Source organism: Etheostoma cragini, chromosome 19, assembly GCF_013103735.1.
Source record: "Etheostoma cragini isolate CJK2018 chromosome 19, CSU_Ecrag_1.0, whole genome shotgun sequence".
In the NCBI taxonomy this organism is placed as follows: domain Eukaryota; kingdom Metazoa; phylum Chordata; class Actinopteri; order Perciformes; family Percidae; genus Etheostoma; species Etheostoma cragini.
In genome coordinates, this window is record NC_048425.1 from 4015785 (window position 1) to 4035344 (window position 19560).

The 19560-nt window shown below is 38.5% G+C and overlaps 1 protein-coding gene and 1 long non-coding RNA gene across 6 annotated transcripts in view; one reads left to right on the top strand and one right to left on the bottom strand.

Annotated features, from left to right (window-relative positions):
* LOC117935118 overlaps nucleotides 1–1789 on the bottom strand; it is a 24572-nt gene extending 22783 nt beyond the window's left edge. Inside the window, exon 1 of the long non-coding RNA XR_004654680.1 lies at nucleotides 1779–1789. This is a non-coding gene — a long non-coding RNA (uncharacterized LOC117935118). The remainder of the gene's footprint in view (nucleotides 1–1778) is intronic.
* Nucleotides 1–17769, top strand: part of si:dkey-172j4.3 (diacylglycerol kinase eta) — an 82544-nt gene extending 64775 nt beyond the window's left edge. For all 5 annotated transcript variants that reach the window (XM_034857070.1, XM_034857069.1, XM_034857072.1 and 2 more), the window contains 15 exons: nucleotides 1616–1681; nucleotides 2377–2548; nucleotides 2641–2739; nucleotides 2952–3036; nucleotides 3273–3380; nucleotides 4551–4647; nucleotides 4771–4878; nucleotides 4982–5095; nucleotides 5944–6078; nucleotides 7106–7269; nucleotides 9414–9519; nucleotides 10987–11076; nucleotides 11547–11660; nucleotides 12464–12578; nucleotides 13791–17769. In XM_034857070.1, the coding sequence (XP_034712961.1) occupies nucleotides 1616–1681; nucleotides 2377–2548; nucleotides 2641–2739; nucleotides 2952–3036; nucleotides 3273–3380; nucleotides 4551–4647; nucleotides 4771–4878; nucleotides 4982–5095; nucleotides 5944–6078; nucleotides 7106–7269; nucleotides 9414–9519; nucleotides 10987–11076; nucleotides 11547–11660; nucleotides 12464–12578; nucleotides 13791–13843 (1626 nt within the window). In that variant the 3' untranslated portion in view covers nucleotides 13844–17769. The remainder of the gene's footprint in view (nucleotides 1–1615; nucleotides 1682–2376; nucleotides 2549–2640; nucleotides 2740–2951; nucleotides 3037–3272; nucleotides 3381–4550; nucleotides 4648–4770; nucleotides 4879–4981; nucleotides 5096–5943; nucleotides 6079–7105; nucleotides 7270–9413; nucleotides 9520–10986; nucleotides 11077–11546; nucleotides 11661–12463; nucleotides 12579–13790) is intronic.
* Nucleotides 17770–19560: the final 1791 nt, after the last annotated feature.

Genomic DNA, 19560 nt, shown 5'->3' on the forward strand with positions numbered 1-19560 from the left:
GGAAAATGGCTGCAATGAAACAAAGAGTGAAAAATTTAAAGGGGTCTGAATACTTTCCGTACCCACTGTATGTGCAATCGTTTATGTAAGAGCTTGTATAACCGTAACTAGTGGGCAGTGTGTGTGTGTGTATGTGTGTGTGTGTGTGTGTGTGTGTGTGTGTGTGTGTGTGTGTGTGTCCATTATTTGACACATAAGAATCCAGTTAAAAGAGCGGTTGAAGCGTGTGGATGTCAGTGAGAGTTGAAGACACCCCTCTGGCTAAAATTCTGCCATTTCAAAACTAATTCGAAGCCTTATTTTGTATGCTGCCGCAACGACGGTGGCCATGGCTAGCGGCATGTTTCTGGGTTTGTCCGCCTGACCCATTTTTGTGATTGCGATCTCTCGTTATCATCTTGAGGAATTTTTCATGGACTCAAAGATGAACTGACTTGATTTTGGTGGTCAAAATCACTGTGCCAAAATGTGCTTTTGGCCGTAACTCAACAATTCCTAGAGTTAGGTTAACATACATGGAAGACACCATTATTTCCCACAATTTGCCACTGTAGCTAAACCGAAAAAGAGGTAGATAGGCTGAAGCTAAGGCTTATTTTTGCCCATGCCTGGGGTTTTCAAATTGGGTGAATGTGAACCTCCTCTTAGAGTAGGTAAGGACAGCCAAGCCCCCCTTCCCCAAATCCTGCCTGCCCTAACCTACACACGCCTCTGCAGTAAATGCCATCTTTTGAGTAAAACAGACCCTCCTCTGTCCGCTGCCTCTTGCTCTCTCTCTCTTACTTCTCATTCGTAATGTTGTAGCCTACTCTGGCTCAAATGAATAGCCTACATATGATTATCGACATATAACAACCTCATCCACATTGTCAAAATCATTTAAATATTGAGCCATTATGTTAATGGTCGGACAGACCCAGGCTCTTGGTAGGTGGTGTGAAAGCATCTAAAATATTTCTATTTGATGGAATGAACAACATGGAGCCATTGGGTTTCCATATTTTAGTTTAGTAAACATTGGGTAGTAAATGGAACAAGCGGATTTTTATGTTATACTGTCAGACATGATTTTTCCAATCTAAAAGCCATTTAAAGAAAACAAAAACTGAATAAAACGAAAACTAGGATGTTAATGGGTTTTAAAATACGTATTTAAAGCAGCTGTTGGTTACCAGTACATAAAGGTTCTACAAGTTTGAAACTGCAAAGAGAATGATGCTGGGGGGAAGAGTGGTTTGTAAAATATATTTTTAAGAAGAGAAAAGCTTTTCACCCAACAGTGGCATCTTGAGTCTTCCCCAATCCCTCCTGTAAGAACGCTTTGAGCTCCATCCTACTTATCTTTCTTTTTCCAAATAAGTGATGCTTTGACACCTAGTAGAAAATTTGCCTATTGCATCTGTGGATAAAAGACCTTGATGCGCTGTATAGGTATTGCTTCCAAGCTGGTTTTGAGAGTTAATGCAGCCACACAAAAATGAGAATTATGAACTTCTGCTTAGCATTGGTGTCTACTTTATCTCCCAATTTGCACCCCTCATATGATTTGGAAGTGGGCAAGTGAGCCATAGAAACCATAAAAAATATATTTTTGTGTGTCTGTCTCTTCTCCCAGTGTGCATTGCTGAATGAGAAGCTTGATTCCCTCGTCAAGGCCTTAAGTGAGGAAGCCGAGGCTCAGGTAAAACCACTATGAATTCTAATCATTATAATATTATAGTCTTAGCAATCACTGCAGTGCAGCCTGGAAATCACAAAACAGCTGAAGTGTTGTGCACCAGATTTAAATTTGAGCAATCTGGAACAAGTTATAAAATGTGTGACTGATAGCAAAAAAACATGCTTGTTTAAGGATCAAATTATAATCAAAGATAGACTGATCTAACACTATATGGATGTATGAGATTTGTTTAAAGTCTAAAGGCAAAAGATGGAAAGAATACTACGTAGTTGTACCTTTTTAAAAATATTCAGATTATCTCAGATGGTAAACATCACTTTTTTTTTTTAAGTGCTCATAGAAATATTTACACTTTAACGCAGAGGCAAGGAGTTAAGTCTCACGGAAGATAAAAAAACAAAATGGCACACAGCTTTTTGTGTCTCTGCTCCCTTTGAAGGTTTTGTATACAACAGATTGACAGTGCTCAAAATGCTAGTATAAATTTAACCTGATGCTCAATAAAAGGGTTTAGGCACTTAGTTTTGCACTGACCATCATTTTATATTTGATAAATAAAATACAGCTATATTCAGTATGGCCGGTAAATGAATATTAAACTCCTTCTAGGCTCCACAGAACAGGGATAGTAAGGAAATGCCTCAGCGTTCCCACGGTAAGAGGATGTCTCTTCTTCCTTTTCCTGTCACATCCAGGTGGTGCCAGCTGGTTCGGTGCCCAACCAGGAGAGTGGCAGCTCAAGCCCGGTCGAAAGTGGCTGTGAGTCGGGTTCAGAGGGTAAAACATACCGGTCCAAGGAGCAGCTGATGCTCAGGGCCAACAGCCTAAAGAAAGCCCTGAGGCAGATCATTGAACAGGCCGAGAAAGGTAACCTGTTTGTTTGTTCTTCTTTTTGTATCATTTTGACACAATCATGCCTCTGGTGTTTAGTGTTAAGTTCACTGGTGTCATGGTTTCAGTGGTGGATGAGCAGAACCAACACACGCAGGTCCAGAGGATGTCATCCTTGTCCTCCATCAAAAGAGAAAACAGCGAGGAGCTGAAGGATGCTGAGCCACGTAAGTGTCCCTTTGGTTTGAACTCAGCAGGGATACGAGGTGAAGGGGCATATACGTCAAAATGTGTACATTTTGGAAAAACAACATTTTTAAAAACTCTTCTGCATTATTTTGTCTAATGAAACATTGTTAATGTTTTACGAATTTTAGAAGGACACTACATTATTTTTGGAAATTTTTTCAATGGAAGTGATTATTGTAACTCTGTGTAGGTCAAGGAAGCTTAAGTCCCACCTCCCCCATTGTCCTTGAGAAACCAGAGAGCCTCCACACTGTCACCTTCAGCGAGGACACTGTGTAAGTCTTTGTGTGCATCTCTGTTTGCATGCAATTGTACATCTGTGTTCTTCAAACACCAGCTGTGGCTGAATAATGTGCTCTTGTTTGAATGTATTATTATCACATTTTAATATACGATCTACATCTTTTGATTAATGTATTATTATCACATTTTAACATACAATCTACATCTTTTGTACAATGTATAATTATCACATTTTGATATACAATCGACATCTTTTCCGTGTTTACAGACAATGCTCAGAGAAGTGCGTGATGAACAACTACTTTGGCATCGGCCTGGATGCTAAGATTTCCCTCGAGTTCAACAACAAGAGAGATGAGCACCCTAAAAAATGCAGGTATGAACAACACACACACACACACAGTAGTGTTGCAAGTGTTTTAACTTTCCTGTTTAGTGTTTCTCTGTTTAGAAAGTACTCTAACCTTTCTTTGTTTAAAAACTCTCCAGAGGATTTCATTTATATCCCCGTAAAGATTATCTTGGGGATGTTATTCAGTCAGTTTTAAGACTTAATTTGTCATGTCCCTTTTTAATTTAAGTTGTTTTCTGTTTCTTTTATATATCATATGATTCCATGCTATTCACAATAATATGAATTATACATAAAACAAGGTCAGAGACATAAAGCATCAAATCATTTGCAAATCAAAAAAATTGATAATGATGAAACTGATGAAATTCATAATTATCAATGATAAAAATCGATAATACAAACAGCTGAAATCAATTCACTTTTGGGTCCATTTTTGAATTTGTTTAATAATTTTAACTGTCTTCTTCTCCATGGCAACAGCAGCCGAGGCTCATGGGTCTTGTATTATGTAGAGCTGTCTGCCATGCCAAACTAACAGAAAAATTGCAAATGATTCAAACTGGTGACCATATCATAAACCCAAATGCTTGTTTCATGATGTGTTTCTATGTTTAGTAGCATATGAAGGGCTTATTTCAAAGAGAAATGTAAATACAGATGGGAAAAAAAAACACTTCAACAAATCAGAGGCTGCTCCCACTTTGCAACTATTTTCAATTAAAACTTTAGTTTTTGAAATTAATGAACGCCCGTTACATTCAAACCATTGCCAAATAAGTTGCTACAAATGTAATTAAGACTACCAGCTCCACACAACTCTCTGTAATTCTATGTTCAGAAGATTGTGTCATCTGGCAACTTTTGCAAACAGAAGTGGAGACAATTACTTCTTCTGAAGAGTCCATCAGGTTTTTCAATCCACCGTGTCCTTCTTGGTTACTAGCAACTGCGTAGAGGAAGGGTGGGGACTGCGCACGATCACGCAAGACGTGTATCATGTTGACTTGCCGACAGTTTTGTTGTCATTACCTATAATTTCTCATGGGGGCGATAGAAACTGTGCACTATAGCTTTAATGTCCATTTTCTGTCACCAACTATAGTGACTCAGCTTAACCTCATGGAATAATCTTTGATCAATACAGTTTAGTTCGGCGGTTGTTTGGTTTATTCCTTCTGTTTCACCCTGCAGCAGTCGCACCAAGAACATGATGTGGTACGGAGTGCTGGGGACGAAAGAGCTGGTCCAGAAGACGTACAAGAACCTTGAGCAGAGGGTTCAGCTGGAGGTCAGACACACAAGAATGAGAATAAGGAATATTTTGGCAAACAAAATGCCAACAGCTGTTTTCATGTTGTTTTTGCTTATCCCTTTTTTAACATCCAATCCTCTCCCCTCTCTCTCTTTTCAGTGTGACGGTGTTCCCATGTCGCTGCCAAGTCTGCAGGGCTTGGCTGTGCTCAACATCCCCAGCTATGCAGGTGGTATCAACTTCTGGGGAGGCACCAAAGAGGATAATGTGAGTGTGCATCTAAGCCTCCAAAGAAATTGTCCAAAAACAGCATTTCCAGTCATTGATCTTTAGTAACAGTATGTTGGTCGTTCTCAACTCTTACGTTTAGAACTTTGGCGCTCCGTCATTTGATGATAAGAAGTTGGAGGTGGTGGCGGTGTTTGGCAGCATGCAGATGGCCATGTCCAGAGTCATTAACCTCCAGCACCACCGCATTGCACAGGTAACACACACACACCCCTGCGTATACAGTACTGGACACACTTTTAGTATCACAGTTACAGTCTCAAAGGCTTGCACAACATCCATTTTAATGGTAACATTGAATGTTCTTCCATGTCTTTGTCCAATACTTTGGTTTATGACCAAATACCTGCAAGCTGTACTTTGTGTTTGCTGCTTATTTGTTGCCATGCTAACACGTTAAACCAGGAGTGTGAACATGCTAATCATTGACATGGAAGGTTTTCAATGTGAGTATGCTAGCATGCTGACTTTGAGCGAGCTACAAGCTACTTGTTGGAGACCTGGGCTAGAGAGTCAAAGGGTTATTACGTTTGCACGCTCGCCAGTACGTTAGCGGTTGTGTCAGAACAGCTGGAGATATTGCTGTTGGCAGAATCCAACACATCTTCTTCCATAGGACTAAACAATGGACGGTCACGTAACACTTCTAACTCGTTGTAAAATGGGAGCTTATAGAGTGTCAACGGGCTGTCACCAAAACCATCACCACGTTGTGCATTGATGACATATTTTCAGGGACACCTTAGCGTTTTTACACTACTGGTCATAAGCGTATCAGGCTACTTCATCAAGTGGTTTGAGTGATCAAATCACACTGCGTTGTATTCACGCCATATTTAATGCTGTCCACTTGTGATACAATTGAACCTTTTAAAAGCAAGTGTAAAGAGGATCTTTGTTTTTTCAGATATTCTGCTGATTGTCTTAACTAAAGTGATCTAAAATAAATACTTTCAATTAAACCATTTGAGAACAACAAACTGTTGCATCTTTGCATCAAAGGTCTCATCTGACAGCTGCTGTTTCTGCTCTGTTGCACCTCAGTGCCGCCAGGTGAAGATCACCATTCTCGGGGAGGAGGGGGTCCCTGTACAGGTGGACGGAGAGGCTTGGATCCAGCCTCCGGGCATCGTCAAGATAGTCCACAAGAACCGAGCGCAGATGCTCACCAGAGACAGGGTAATGTCCAACTCAAATATGAATTCTATATAGTTTTATACATTTTTTCCTACACTTTATACAAAAAAAAGTTTTACTTTTATAGTATAAAAATTAGAATTGACAATCGGATGTATTGTGACTTTTTTTTTGCAATAATTTTTAAAATCAATTTTCCCTTTTTTCACTCTGCTGAAGACTTTTGAGAGCTCTCTTGGCCAAGCACATTTGGGCAGTTTGTTTCCATGGTTTCCCATTGTACTGTTGAGAGAGAACAATGCTGGCTTGCTGGTTTTAGCCTCCTAAATATATCTTATTCAGTCAAATGGTAAAAGTAATATTTCAGGTTAGCTTTGTCTCGGCTAGATGTTAATTGACAGGTTGTTAAATGATATTCATGTCTGGATGTAATAAAAACTTACCTCAGATTCACAGTTAGAAAGATTGCTTTTAAGAAATATACAGTGACTGTGTTTACTGGAACCTTGAACTCCTACTGAAACACACAATGGCTGAAGAACCACAATTAATTAAGTGTCTATTTGAATGAATGAATGGAATCTTTAAAGATTTTATTCTTTAAATGTTTGATTTTTCTTTAATTAAGGCATTAAGATTGATCTCCAAAAGAGGATTTTTTTTTTATCAGTGTAACTATCTCTCATCACTTTTGTACTTTTCAAAAATAAATCTTTTGTCCCTTTTTGTTTTTAAATTGCAACATGTTTACACTTTGTTTGCTACAATAGTCTTAATTCATTCAGACTTTTCTACAAAATCAACCCACAAATTGAAATGCACATACTTTTACGCTTTGTCCGAGGATACTGTTATCTCAAATGTAAGACCCCTCTCAAGTTATAACCCCCCTCTCTATCTGTGAACAGTTGTTGTAAGTTTTGCTTTATGGATTAATTGTGCAGTCTTGAAATCTACTATATTTCAAATTTAAGTACCAACTTTTAAAGTCAGTTGGCTGTCTGTGTTAAAAAAGGAACAAACTAAATTATCAAAGTTGATAAATTACTTGTTTTTTTTGTATTACCAGGCGTTTGAGAGCACGCTGAAGTCATGGGAGGACAAGAGGAAGTTCGACAGCTACCGCGACAGCCGACCCCGCCTTAACTCCCAGCAGTCCATGGAGTACTTGACGGAGGAAGAGTGCGCTCAGGTTCAGCAGCTGGGCGTTGTGGCCGACACGCTTATCAACAAGTAAGAAGCACTTCTCAGTTACTGTACAGGAAGCAGGTTTAAGTCTTGTCGAAGACATTTTGGCTGCTTCAGACCTCATAAATACATCATGTGAAATATTTGAACTGATGAATTCTTGAAATGTCATTAATAAACAGTTTTTTTGATCCGACAAACCTGTCAATTCGACTTCTGGTGTGCACCAACTTACTGCAATATGCATCCGGGGAAATTTCTTGCGCCACCGGAGCAATCTCAGACGTCAAATGTCTAAGATATAGACTAGACTGGATTTGACTTAAAGACTTTGAACTTCACTTCAAAACTCAGATTTCAGTTATCATTTCCAGACAGGATGGACAAAGAGCAAACTATGTACAATAGTCAATGGCTGATATAGCGCCCACATAATGTCTATATATATTTAGCATATTTGAAATCTTCAGTAGAAGTATTCAAAAGTAATTTCGAATAACTTTAAGCAGTAAGCAGTGTTTGTTTTGAATGTTAAGTATGACATAACTCATTTGTTACATAAAAATGCTGGGTAAGTGCAGATCAGAAAATAAGGGAGACATCTTATTAAAACATGATCAAACATTCTCATGTAAAAAGAGAATCTTGGCATAATAGTCATAGAAACAAATCAAGCAAAAGAAACACCAAGGATCTTTTGTAATAATCCTGCCTTGTGTTTGTATTTTCATCCGGCAGTATTTTCATCTTGGAATATTTTTTCCGGTCCACACTCTTCACTCTGTTTGTTTAAATAAAATTGGTATAAGGGCCTCTTAACTAAACCTGTTTCAAATATGTGAAGGCCTTGTTGAGAATTAACAGTATTAAAGGAAAATATATATATATATATATAACACTCCTAGAGATTACTATGATCAAAGAAGCACACTTACATGCACTTTCTTTTCAACTTTACACACTGATACATTGCTGAAAATGTTACTTAAGCAGGCACGGTATAAACCTTTTACAGAGTACACACATAATACATAAAATCAAGCTCATCGGCAACCTTCTTGTTTGGTGATCAGCGTGTTTGTGTTTCTGTTACAGGAAGGTAAGGGGTTCAAGGGGAAATTCTTCCCAACGTTTTGGGATTTGTTTATCCCACTGCAATAAGCTTGATTATTTGCTAAGTTTTTCTCTGTTGCACTGATGAGCCATTTTATTTCTCTTTTTCGTGCATATAAACCATTTGTGTCCCTCTGAGGTCTTCTCAGCGTGTCTCAGTATGTCTGGTTTAATATGATCTTCCCAATCATGTTTGCAAAAATAAATTACCCTTTCAGGATGATAAATATTTGAATAACATTTGTAAACTAATCTCAAGCTAAGAAATAGTAAGGGATTTCTTACTGATTTGAAATGGGGAATTTGAGAGGGCAATAAAAGGTGTGTACTTTCCCCCTACTGCCAACTTGAGAAGCCTTAAAGCGTAACTCTTGCCAAAATGCAACCTAGGGTCTTTTTGTGACTGTACCTGAGTCAAAGTTTTGTTGAAAAGCATAATTAGGACAGAAACGCCACTTTTAAGATTGACCGTATACTGGTCTTTTGAATGGGAGTGTTAGGGGCTCTACTATGAACACATCATCTAATCACTAGTTTTAAAACACCAAGAAGGCTCGGCACAACATAAAGCCTTGCTTGAAGTACCGCCAGGGGCTTTACACATGAACTTGAGCATTGAGAACATTGTGTACACAAAGTTTACTAAAAAGAAAGGTTTTAACAACTCACTTCATCAGTTGGTTTTTCTGTTTGCTGACATCTGGTAAAAACACAGAGATATTCTTAATTGAGTCTTAAAGCTTTGTGATTCCCTAAGCAGAGTCTTGGCTGAGGTTTGACTCCAAAAATCTACAAACTGAAGTTAAAGGTGGGAGTCAAGTCAATTTTATTTGCATAGCCCGATATCGCTTATATCCCAGATTTGCCTTAAGGGGCTTTTATATGAACAACATACAACAGCCTCTGTCCTCAGAACACATTTCACATGAAAATAAATGTTGAAAGAAAGGAACCAGGCTTTTATTCCCAGCAACAGGCTGAGACAACTTGTAGGCGTAATGACCATCATTTTATGGCTTGTTTTAATAATTATAGCTCTTTCAAGTCTGTAATTTCTTCCCCCGTCCTGACCGTAGGATCCGTGAGGCAGCCAAGACTCACATGCTGGTGGAGCAAGAGTTGGCTCATGCTGTCAACGCCACCGCCCTGGTGCTCACAGAGGCCAAGCTGTCCAGCCCTGAGGTAAGACACTGGGCCGGGTAAATACGAGACAGGCGGACGGACAGATGGCTGATTTGACTGCGTAGAGTGTACAGATTTTCGACTATATGCTTTGGTCTCATGTCAGTTTACAGGCTGTATGTAAACCAGACATTATGACATCATTTTAGGATAACAAACAGGGCAGGGCCACTGTGATTGGCTGCTGCTTTGGTCAAAATAAGCAAAGAGCCAACTTGTTTGTCCTAATTAACAGAGCATTGGTAAATGAAAACAGCTGGAATGAGATAAATTTTAAACATTTCTTAGCTTATTTTATTGGTATATAGTTTTCCTGTATTTAGTCATATACTTATGGTAGATTGCATGTTCGTCAGCTTAGGAACCCCCAACGTCCTTATGGGCTCCAGGTAGCCTAACGTTGTCATACGTCGTCTGATAGTACTCTACTGGGCTGTGATTATGGGATGTGTTTTAACCCAACATGCCTCTGCACTCAACTGGATAGACCTGCAACTAATCAGAGCAACTGAACTCATCTCACCTTTTAACAGAACTCAACGGAGACGGTATATCGTTTCCATAGCAACCACTCTCTGTACAATGCACTTCCGTCCTAACATCCGACCGTTGAAGCTGGATATATCATTTGTTTTGTGTAAATATGAATGTGGATAACGTTGGTGATAGTGAGATGCTTGCTAGAGTTGCTTTTCTAGAGATGAGTCAGCAGAAACACGTTTTATTTCTCTGATTCACGGCTTTGTTCTAACGCCACTGGCCACTCCGTCTGGTTGAGGATTTTAAAATAAATGCGCTGGCGATATCTTCTATAAGAGACGTGATAGTGGAATCTCTACATCTCAGTGCTCCAGCAGCAGCCTCCTTTGTTGTAAACCAATTCAACCCAAGCCCTCTTTGGTGAAGTGGTTGACTGTTACTGTAGACCATCTGTCCATCATCATAAAAAAAGCCCGCCCTGACAATTCGATTGGTCCGAACAGCTCTTGTTCGAGCGTAGTTGCTCCACAATCAATCAAGTCCAGACCGAACTTCTTGACTTCAGATGTTGTGGGCAGGGCTAAGTTCGGCTGGCATCCAGGCTATGTTCCAGGATGAACTGATTGGATTTTGGTGGTCAAAGGTTATGGTCTCAGTGGCCTCACAGAACACGTTTTTGGCCAAACTCAACACTTCACCACTAATGACAACATTTTACACAAATGTCTAATAGGATAAAATGATGAAGTTATGACATTTTATTTCCAAAAGGTCAAAAATCAACTTCACTGTGTTTTTTGGCCGTTATTCAACACTATTATTAGGAAATAGTTGTCTTACTTGTGTCCAAACATGAATACATGGGAATGTTTTATCAATAAAGTATATTACTTGCATCCTTATCTTTAGGCCGTATAATACACATGGTATTATTGGACGGATTTGATTTTAAGAATGAAAAACCAATAGATTCACTTGTATTTTCAGTGTCTCAGTCGCAGCACGGCGGTGGAAATCGTCAACAGCAGTAAAGTTCTCCAGGTTGAGACTAGGATGTTGCTCGATGGAAAACTACTGGTACAACTCTGGGATTTCATCCATGTGTTCTCTCTGTTGTTGTCTTTGTTTCCCTCGCCTATTCTCTTCCTCTCTCGCTGTCTGTCTCTGCTGAAGCCCTTCAAGCCTTGACGTCTCACATTTCAGTATCTGCTGTCTATTTATTTTCTTTGCTCAGTTTTTGTTTGCTATAGCTTTTTCTTACCTTTACTACACAATAGCCCTTTTTGCATAAGACGAGCATATATTATTGACAATGCTAGTGTAAACCATGACATAACGATGCATGCAACAATACAGGAGTCATGCTTTTATTTGTATCTTATTTCCTGTATCTCTCTGTTCTGTTCTGTTCTGATCTTTTTTTTCTCTGCTTTGTTTTTTATCCTATTTTTTGTCTTTTCAGACTTAATACATTGGCTAACATTGTAATTAGAAATCACCTTTAAAATAAAAATGTAATACTTTTATTATTTCCTCATCCCTCACAGTCTGATTCTCCGGAGGAAGAGGAGCTCCGGTCAACCCTTAACAGCCTCAGTGCAGAGCTCCACAAGCTGGACGACATCCACTGGATCTGTCCGCTCATGCAGTGCTCCGAGGAGGTGAGGAGGGATGCAATCTGTGTTCGAATGTGTGTTGCAATTACAGTAATGTGTTCCTTTTTACTGTAACGCTGTACTATAACACATTAATAATGCAATTTCAGTAATATTATACCTGTTACAATCTCAGTAACACAAGTCACAACGCATTTTACCCAGCATTTAGTGGTGTTCGTTTTTTTCATTTTTTTTTAAGAATTCATCAAAGCCCCAAACAATTCGGCACAGAAAAAAAAAGTGTTATTTCCTGCTGCTGGAATTTGGTGGTTGAAATGACTGCAGAGACGGATACATTTGCGAGATGGACATTATTTTCAGGAGTTATTGCATTGCGGCAAAGCAAGGTGCTGTCCCGTCACTGTTTCCACGGACAGAGCTAGAACAAAGAGTCACGTAGGCTATTGTACGTTGTACTTCACTATTTATTTCAAAGATTAAGTTACTTTGCAGATTCAGATTAATAGTACAAAACATTAGAAATAAACTATGATTTATTAAAGTTTATAAAAATGTGTTGATCCCGTGGTCAAATTCACAACCTACCTGCAAAGATATACTGCTGCTGTTATTTAGGTGAAAGTAACGCAAAAGTAGTATAAAGCATTGATATTCAGAGACAGTAATATAGTAATATAACTAATGAGTGCGTGCGTGTGCAAATCCATTGCATTATCACAGTTTGTCCAACAACCAACCAAGTGCCATTGCTCAGTTCAGACTGGTCACAGTAGACTAGTTGCAGTAGAAGAAAATATCTCTTGGTGCAAATCCATGTGCCCAATGATCTGCGCTTCTTCCTTTAGGACCCCATAAGGGGCAGCAATAAGAGCAGCAGCAGTATGAAACTGAAGATCATACCCAAGGTGAAGAAGGAGAGAGAGAAGCTCCACAAACAGAAGTCCAACAGCTCTCTCTCAGGTAAGAGCTCTGGAAAGAGCCGGGTTTCAAAGCTTCAGTCCCACAACATCAGATATGCATTCATGCTATGGTGTACAAACTGTATTAGTTCCCTTTGTCTAGAAGAAGAAACTACAGTAAGGTTTAGGGATGTCCCTGAACTTTCAGGATTGAAATTAGGGCCAATCCTGACATTTGTTGATAGATTGGTATCAGCTATATAGAGTGCAATCCATGTCCGATTCTTTTAGTTGCCCTCTGTGTTGCCGGCTATCAAAAACTCCTCCCTTGTGTTCTTCCATCAAGAGTGACAGTATGCAAACCATATTAATTTAATTTGAGATTTATTTATTTAAAGAACGACTACATTACAGCTCAGGATGTTACTGACATAAAACTCCTCATTTTAGTTCTCTTAGTCTAGAATGAGAAACTAAAGTTCAGCAAATGGATGTCCTGATCCAATTTCCGATCCAGGATCACAGCCCATCCAGGCATTTGTGATTGATAGTCGGTTATAGAGAGCCTGATAGAATGTTCGATCCAGGCATCCGTTGATGGAATGACTACAGCTACAGTACAAAAATAAGCTCTGTTGCCTTTGGGTACATCGAAAAATGTATGTATGATAGTGTTCGACACTATGATCTAAAACTAAAGAGCTGATATTCTAAACCACATTTACACCATCCATCATGTCTTCTTTTGCATATCGGTCATAATATTCTTATGTATTTATCAATTTAACCCTCCTGTTGTCCTCGGGTCATATTTGACCCCTTTTTTATCTGGGTTTCTTTTTAACCAAATAACCATAAAAAGTATGGATTCCCTGCAACACATTTTGCAAATACAATTGATCACTTTCATTTAATTTTGGGTGAAAATTTAAATGGTTTCAAATCAGCACCCTGACCAAACTCATCCACTTAACATACAGTCTTCTGATAACAAGTCAAAATAATTTTGCTTTATTAACTCAAATATTAGGTATAATTCTACACAAATGAGGGTTATTGACCCTGGATTCCAAAAAGTAGTGTAAAACTAGTGGTAGTAAGGTGGTGTCAGTGAAATAATAAAAAAATAATGTGTGGAAATGTTGAATGTTTAAAAAAGGGTAAAAAAAAAAAAGCTTGAACTTTTTGACCCGGGAGGACAACACAAGGGTCAATGTCACCTTACAAAGAGGTGCACAATTTGTCATTTACATTTTTACTTTCTTTCCCACAGGAAATTGGGAAATCAGAGGTGGGACCGGTGAGGCAGATTCCTCGGGCAATTGAAGTCCTGCATGAGGTGCTTAATACCGACCCCCTCGTTACCCTGACAACCAGGGGTGAGGAGCACCCCCACTGTTCTCCTCCCCTGTAACCGTGATCCCCAGTGGCCTGACAGAGGTGTGAGGAAGAAAAGGAAAACCATCTTTCCAACTTTGCTATTTCCTCCCTGCTTCTGTGTCCTCCATTGTGCAGGGGGGATGTTTGTTCTATTTCTTGTTTTCATTTGTTGAAGGGGCCTGGCTTTGCATTGCATTGCTTCACCATTGGCGTTCTGCTTTTGGTTCTGTTTACCCGCTTGAGTTTGGAAGTCGCCGTGGCCAGCAGGGAAACCAGCAGTGGACAAGGGAGGCATGGAACGAAAACGTTCTTGCAGATTATTTTTTGACAAAGAACTGTGTTTACGTAGTGCACTCCTTGCATGTCGAGTGCAGCGACATATCTATCATGAGTTGTACACTCTTTTAGTTGTTTTTTCTCTAACTTCAGTCGTTTTATTTCTGCACTTATGAACAGCCTTTAGACTTTGATTTTTGTCTCCAGACTTTTTGAGGAGTATTTATTTCTTGTTGCTACTGCCATGAGAACTCACGGCAACAAACTGAACAAATTCGAAACATCTCAAGTTTATCGTCTACTGAACTGGGGAATATCTTAAATGTTGCAAAAATGTACTGAGGAATGTACTTGTGTGGACTTGTATTAACCTGTGAATAATGTTAAATGATAAATCATATAAGGTTTCACAAAGGTTCTACTGTGGTGGTTCTAAAGTGGTTCTTAATGGGCTGTTGTCTAACTTGTGTGATCCGAGGCTATGCTTTATGATGAGTCATTTCATCTGGAATTCAGCTATGAAAAGAAAGTACGGACATCACTATTATTATTAAGGTCTACAATTTGACTCATGCGGGAGTCAAAAATAGTTATCCCACTGGTTTTAAGAACCAATAGGAGGCACAGCATCAGATGAAATGAAGGTTTTTACAGAAGGCGGAAGCATCAAGGACACATTAACAAAACGTTACAGCCACTCGGTATATTACTCCTACTTTGCCATACTACTGATTGTATATGTAATATAAGAATAAGGGTCATTGGATATTTGGTTTTTGCTTCATCTGTGAAAAGCTTGAAAGCTGTTACGTTATTATTATTGCAAATATATTATCTATTTTTTTGTATATCTTATTTTCCCAATGGTAACCTGTGAAGCTGTCCTGGCTTTGCTGCTTCCCCATTTGACAAACTCTTTGGCCAAAGTGCATATAATCAAAGTCAATTAATGCTGTTCTTTGTGTCCCTGCATGCATACATAGCCTTCCTTCGCCTCACAGTGGTAGGCAGCAGTTGCCTCAAAAGAGGGAGTTATAGCTTGTTTGTTCCGACCAGCAGCTTTTGTGGATTTGTTTTAACCTGCTTGACGCACCATTTAGTCTAGGTTGTACTGCGAACGGACACTTATTTAGCCAGAACGCTTAAATGTCGGCCAATACTTTACTGTGTTGTCCAGACTTCAACACAGTGTATTGGTTTACACCCACGGTTCTCCAAGCAGGCGTGACAACTAGATTTCATATGTAAAATGAGCTTGGATTCATGTGCTGCTGTTCAGAAATGGCTAAAATATTGATGTCAACGAGTTTTAGAGGCAACTTCTATCAAGCTTTACATTAATGTTTTTGAAAGGAATGGATTAGACATTTTAGAGGAAATTTGCTTATATGCGGTTACTGCAAAATAGACAGGAAAATGTATGACTTCTTCATCTCTATGCAATCAGTAAAAAGATGGAAAGAGAAAGCTCCCAGATGTGCTTAGCTTTAAAAGGACAATTGGACATTCTCCGTCAAAAGTAATGTGCTATTTACACATATCTTATTAGCTAGAAAATTAGTTTCCACGATATCTTAGTCAACTGGGGGTTTTCTTACGTTGCGAGTGTTCAAAGCTTGCAACTCCCAGAAAATCCTGTCCTAACAAAGCTAAGCTTAGCTGTAGGTCGTCAAGAAAGCTCCAATGTGTAATCCAATTAGTTATTAAACAGCATTTTTTACAAAAGTTGTTACATTTACACATATAGTAAATAATAGGAATGAAGACACAACTCTGATAGCACTAAGCTAGCTGTTTCCTCTGCTTCCAGTGTTTAGTCATAAGCTAGGATAAAGTGACGAAGCTTACTCCATACTGAATTGAACAGAGGTAAATTGTGACATATTTCTTCTGTATTAATCTAAATTCCTTTAAATGTCTAGTATAAGTTTTAATTGCCAGGATGTAATAAAGAAACACTAGCCAAGATTAAACATGAGTCAAATACAACCAAATGTCCCATAGGTGGAGGAAACTGCATCATGTAAAGGTACTATGAAGAACCATATTAAAGTATTTATTTTCATGATACACAACTTGTCTAAAGTTGATTTGTTGCGATGCAACTCCACCACTTTCAAACTACAAAAAGGAACATAACAATGTAAAGTCACTTTGACTCGAGGCTAATTAAGTGTTTTTCAAGCTTTTACTTGGATATTATGTCCCCAAATAAGGCTGTAAACTGGTAATGGATCATTTCTGTTCTTTTTTTCACCAATAATGTAAAGGGTTAGTATTGGATTTCCTCAGTTATTTAAAAAACAATTTATGGAAATAACCCAAACTAACTGTTGATAGGACCGAGTTACTGTGAGGCGTTGTAGATGTTCAGCTCTGGTAGGATTGTGCTACTGTATCCATAGTGTGCCAGCTATATGCTCTACACCTTAGAGGCTTAAGTGGTGTCGTGCCAAGTTTGTACTGAGTTCACTGGGCTATGCGACATACAAGGTGTGTGTGAGAGTGTGTGAGAAAGTTGTATGTCGTACATTTCAAAGTTTACTGTATCTTGCCTTGCACTTTACGAAGAAGCAAACTTAATGGAGGAAAAAAAGACATTTGTGTGCATGTGTGCGCGTGTATGTTGAATATTTCAAGTGTTTACGAGTGTTTTGTTTTTTTAAATTGATTTGTTGACAAATCTTTTATTTATGATAAATGTATACGGACAAAAGTGTGTTGATAAAATGTATATATCTAACTAAACGTAAAAGAATGATAAATGTAAAGAGATGTATACACACGTTTATTACATCAGTGGTTGTACAATTACTCCCACAGCAGCTTGAGATCTCCCAATCAACGCCAATATTATTCCATGTGATTCTGTGTCATTCCACTGCCATAGCAATGTCATCGAAATGTCTTTCCAATGTTACACCAATCGGTATTGGAATAGTATTCTCCAAATGTAACCAAGGTGAGGTTATTCTAACTTTAAGCCAAAGTTATTTAAATTCTCTAGTGTTATTACAGGCTAGTAATGAATCAACGCAAAGAAGAGATGTCATGTTTAACCGACATTTGGGTGACCTTTTTGTGTATCTATTGAGAATGTCTACTTTAGGCTTTATTTGCATTTCATGTGCTAAAAACAAATTCAACAATGTGTCCAGTGACAGAACATGCATTTGTGGAAGCTATTAGTGGGATAAAAATAACTCCAATGGTCTTTTAACCTAGGATTTTTTTTTTAAAGCATTATTTTTGGTCATTTTGTATGAGTGTCTTCTTTTTCTCACAGCAAAAATGTCATTTTTGACTGAAACTCTTTCAAAGAGTTAACATGGAGCGGAGAAAATTATCAATCATTAAAGATTACAGACACCCCACCATGTTTGTGCAACAGTATTCCATGGACAACATTTGTGAACGCACCACCGGATCCGAACAGCCAAAATATTTACGACTGTGTGCGCAGTGCTGGAAGCCAGACTAGATGTTGCACGACCTTGTACGTTGCGAGGTGTTTTATTGTGTTATCCTGTGCAGTGTGTAACAAAGACAAAGTCAGCGCAACCCTTTGGAAATTAAATGAATTATTGAAGTGTGAAGCTGGTGTCCTTTGGTATTAATGTGTTAATGATGATTGCACATGCTACATTTAACTCTTAAAGATACGGTCACAATACACTTCCAACAAATATTTGTAGGATGGAAATTTAAAGGGGCCGTACCTTTTTGTAAATTTGTTTCTACAAGGTTAAATGTTTATAGCTGTTGTTTATTGCCTGCACTCAAAGGCTAACTTACCAGACTGCCTCTTCAGTCTCTCTCAAAGAGAATATATTTTGTCTTTTGTCGATATACAGTATAGTCTTAACCTGATGAACTGTATAATCGTGCTTTTCGGCTACTTTACAGGCGGTCCTTGTGCTGCACTGTCAGCAGTGATGGGAGAATTATTCAGATCCTTAAGCAAAAATATCAATGGCACACTGTGCTGGATTAAATAATCCACTGCAGTTAGAAGTCCCCTATCCATAACTTTACTTATCCCTCTGAGCCCTGAGGCCATTTTTACAGTTCATCGTCCGTCTGGATTTATTTTATAATAACTTGTAAAACATCAACCCTGTGGTCTACAGTCAAGATATGAACATCAGTTTTTTTAGGACAAACTGGGTTATTAGAATATTTGGGTTGCCGTGAGGTCACTTGAATGTTAAAAATGGTTGTAGGACCTTAAAGACAAAATAAATAAATAAAACGGAACATGAATCTTCCAGATATGTATTGATGTCACAGACAGAGCAGTAAAACCTCTAAAACACTTCTCATATGTCTTGGGAGTCACACTGTGATGAAATAATCATCATGACTTATACAGATGACAAAATACATACATTTATTCAAAGAAAGTCCAGACGCTTTTGCCCTCATAACATTTGCTTATGCCAATAATCAACATAATAATGTCATATTTATTGATATTACACCCCACAGCAATGCTACACAAGCATTTGTGTGTCTAAAACAGTTTAGACACACACAGTTCTCCTATATGCAAAAATGAACATAATAAACATTATAACTTATATAAAGCACATACTATTTATATTTCTTCAAAAAAGGCCCAAATATATAATGTATAATATAAATATATGCCAAATCTCAAACCATTTCCTCTATAAAATGGTGGATGTCTATCTTGTGCACTATGACATCTTTGATTGCATACTAGCCAGTTTGACTGGGAGGATTGGCCTCTTTCAGCCTCCATACTCAAGTTGTCTCCCATATATGGGTAGGCTGCTTCCTTTTCTTCCCTAAACACACGAGAGCAGACACGGAGCCGCGAGCTAGCGGCATATATGAGTCAAAACGCGATGAATCATAAACAAAGTGGATAAATCTTGGATGTGACGGTTTGGATTTAATGCTCAACGACCCCGAAAAAGGCTGGACGTTCCAGGCTGGATAGAAAATCCCCTGTAGAGGCTAGAGAGACCTGGAAGAGACCTCACCGCCAACTCGTTACCCTATAGACGCAGCTTTTGGTGAGTTTCTGTGTTGTATGTTTGATAAATTATTAAACTTTAAATCAGAGGTGCAGTTTTTGATCGTGGGCGAGTCTCTCGGTCTCAGGTCTTACAAAGCCTGTGAGCAAAAACTTTTACAATAATAAAGAAATAATTAAAACTGCGTTGACGCGCGATAAAAAAATTGTCTGCGTTAATTAATTAATTAGTTAACGCGATAATAACGCGTTAACTTGCCCAGCTCTAGTAAAGATGTAACAAAATCTTCAAAAGTAAAAATGTTCCCTAGTTTAATCAACAGCAATGCATCATATACTATAAGGTCATCATGTATGTTTTTTTCTCGTCCTGTAACAACCACGT